Raw genomic sequence first — 1266 nt, forward strand, 5'->3', positions numbered from 1 at the left:
ACCTGAGCTCCACATGGAGAGGTCCTCTAACTGTCGTTCGACTTGCTGGCACTGCTATGGCATATCTGCTCGAAGGTATACTCCTACCGAATGATTACGGTGGGAAACTACGTGTTTCGGACGACGGTAACTCTATAGAGAATGGTCCGGAGTATTCTAAGCTGGTCTATGCTTCTCTCAAGAACTTGGTACCGGCTAGAGCCTTACAATCTCTCATCTATGACCACTATGAAAAGGGTACTAGAGTCTATCAGGATACCAACGGTGACTTTGTGACCATGCCTGCTAGTACTGATGGCACTGATCAGTCTAAAATCACCCTACGCCGAGCCAAACAGCTAGTTGCTGGTAAGTTCTCATCTAGCTCTAATGACCTCGTTCGGGAAGATTGTCCACCACTTCCGCATAGTGAAGAACGCCCACTGTCTCCGAGGTCTAATGGTTCGGCCGGTTCTATCGATTGTCAGGATTCAACAGCAGTCGAAGCCTCTAGTTCGGTGCAGCCACCAGATTAAGTATCTATGATGATAAGTATCTATGGGGATAAGTAAGTATCTATGATGATTAAGTATCTATGATGATTAAGTATCTATGATGATTAAGTATCTATTTTATTTGATTTAGCATATTAGATTATGTTTCTAGATATTGCTATTCGAACAGCCTTCTAGTCTATCTTGTTAGTTAATTAAGATATTCTAATGTGTTAAATGAATCTACTAGAAATATCTAGTATTCATTTGCGGGGTATGTGCTGTCCCATCGTGGCAGCGCGACAAAGATCTCGCTCGCCTCGTATTCTATTGTTGAACTATAATATTATTATTCTCGCTCGGATGCATCTATCTAACGGTTTTGGATACTAGAAACGGTTAGACCCGTCTCTGGTTTTCTGTAAGCTACTTTAAGAAAGCTAGTATTCTAGTTGGTAATTGTTAGACTGGACTGAGTCCAGTGACTGATTGTGTGATCTGCTACCTCATCCTAACTCTAGTTCTACTTGAGTTAACCAGTCCTCACTAGTATCGCATCGTAATCTCTATTGCCTCACCTGATCGTGTTACAAGCTACACGGGATGTTACTTAGATCTGGAATGAAATTGTCTAACCGTGATCGCTGTGCATTTCCTCATGATTCAACAGGTTTAACTCCCTCTACACCTCCGTGGAACGACGCGACTGAACCACCAAGAAGTACATCTACTTAGAGACCACTACTGATTCTTCTAGTTCTGCTCTAAGTCGTCCCGTACAACTTAAACGTGC

General features: G+C 42.6%; 1 protein-coding gene across 1 annotated transcript; it reads left to right on the forward strand.

Moving 5' to 3' along the window:
- Positions 1 to 56: 56 nt before the first annotated feature.
- Positions 57 to 515, forward strand: Pmar_PMAR023893 (hypothetical protein; the record flags this gene model as incomplete). Its single annotated transcript, XM_002777506.1, has 1 exon — positions 57 to 515. The coding sequence occupies one exon, from the start codon at positions 57 to 59 to the stop codon at positions 513 to 515; it is 459 nt and encodes a 152-aa protein (XP_002777552.1).
- Between the last annotated feature and the right edge of the window lie 751 nt (positions 516 to 1266).

The sequence above is a fragment of the Perkinsus marinus genome, assembly GCF_000006405.1.
Source record: "Perkinsus marinus ATCC 50983 genomic scaffold scf_1104296951560, whole genome shotgun sequence".
Classification (NCBI taxonomy): domain Eukaryota; phylum Perkinsozoa; order Perkinsida; family Perkinsidae; genus Perkinsus; species Perkinsus marinus.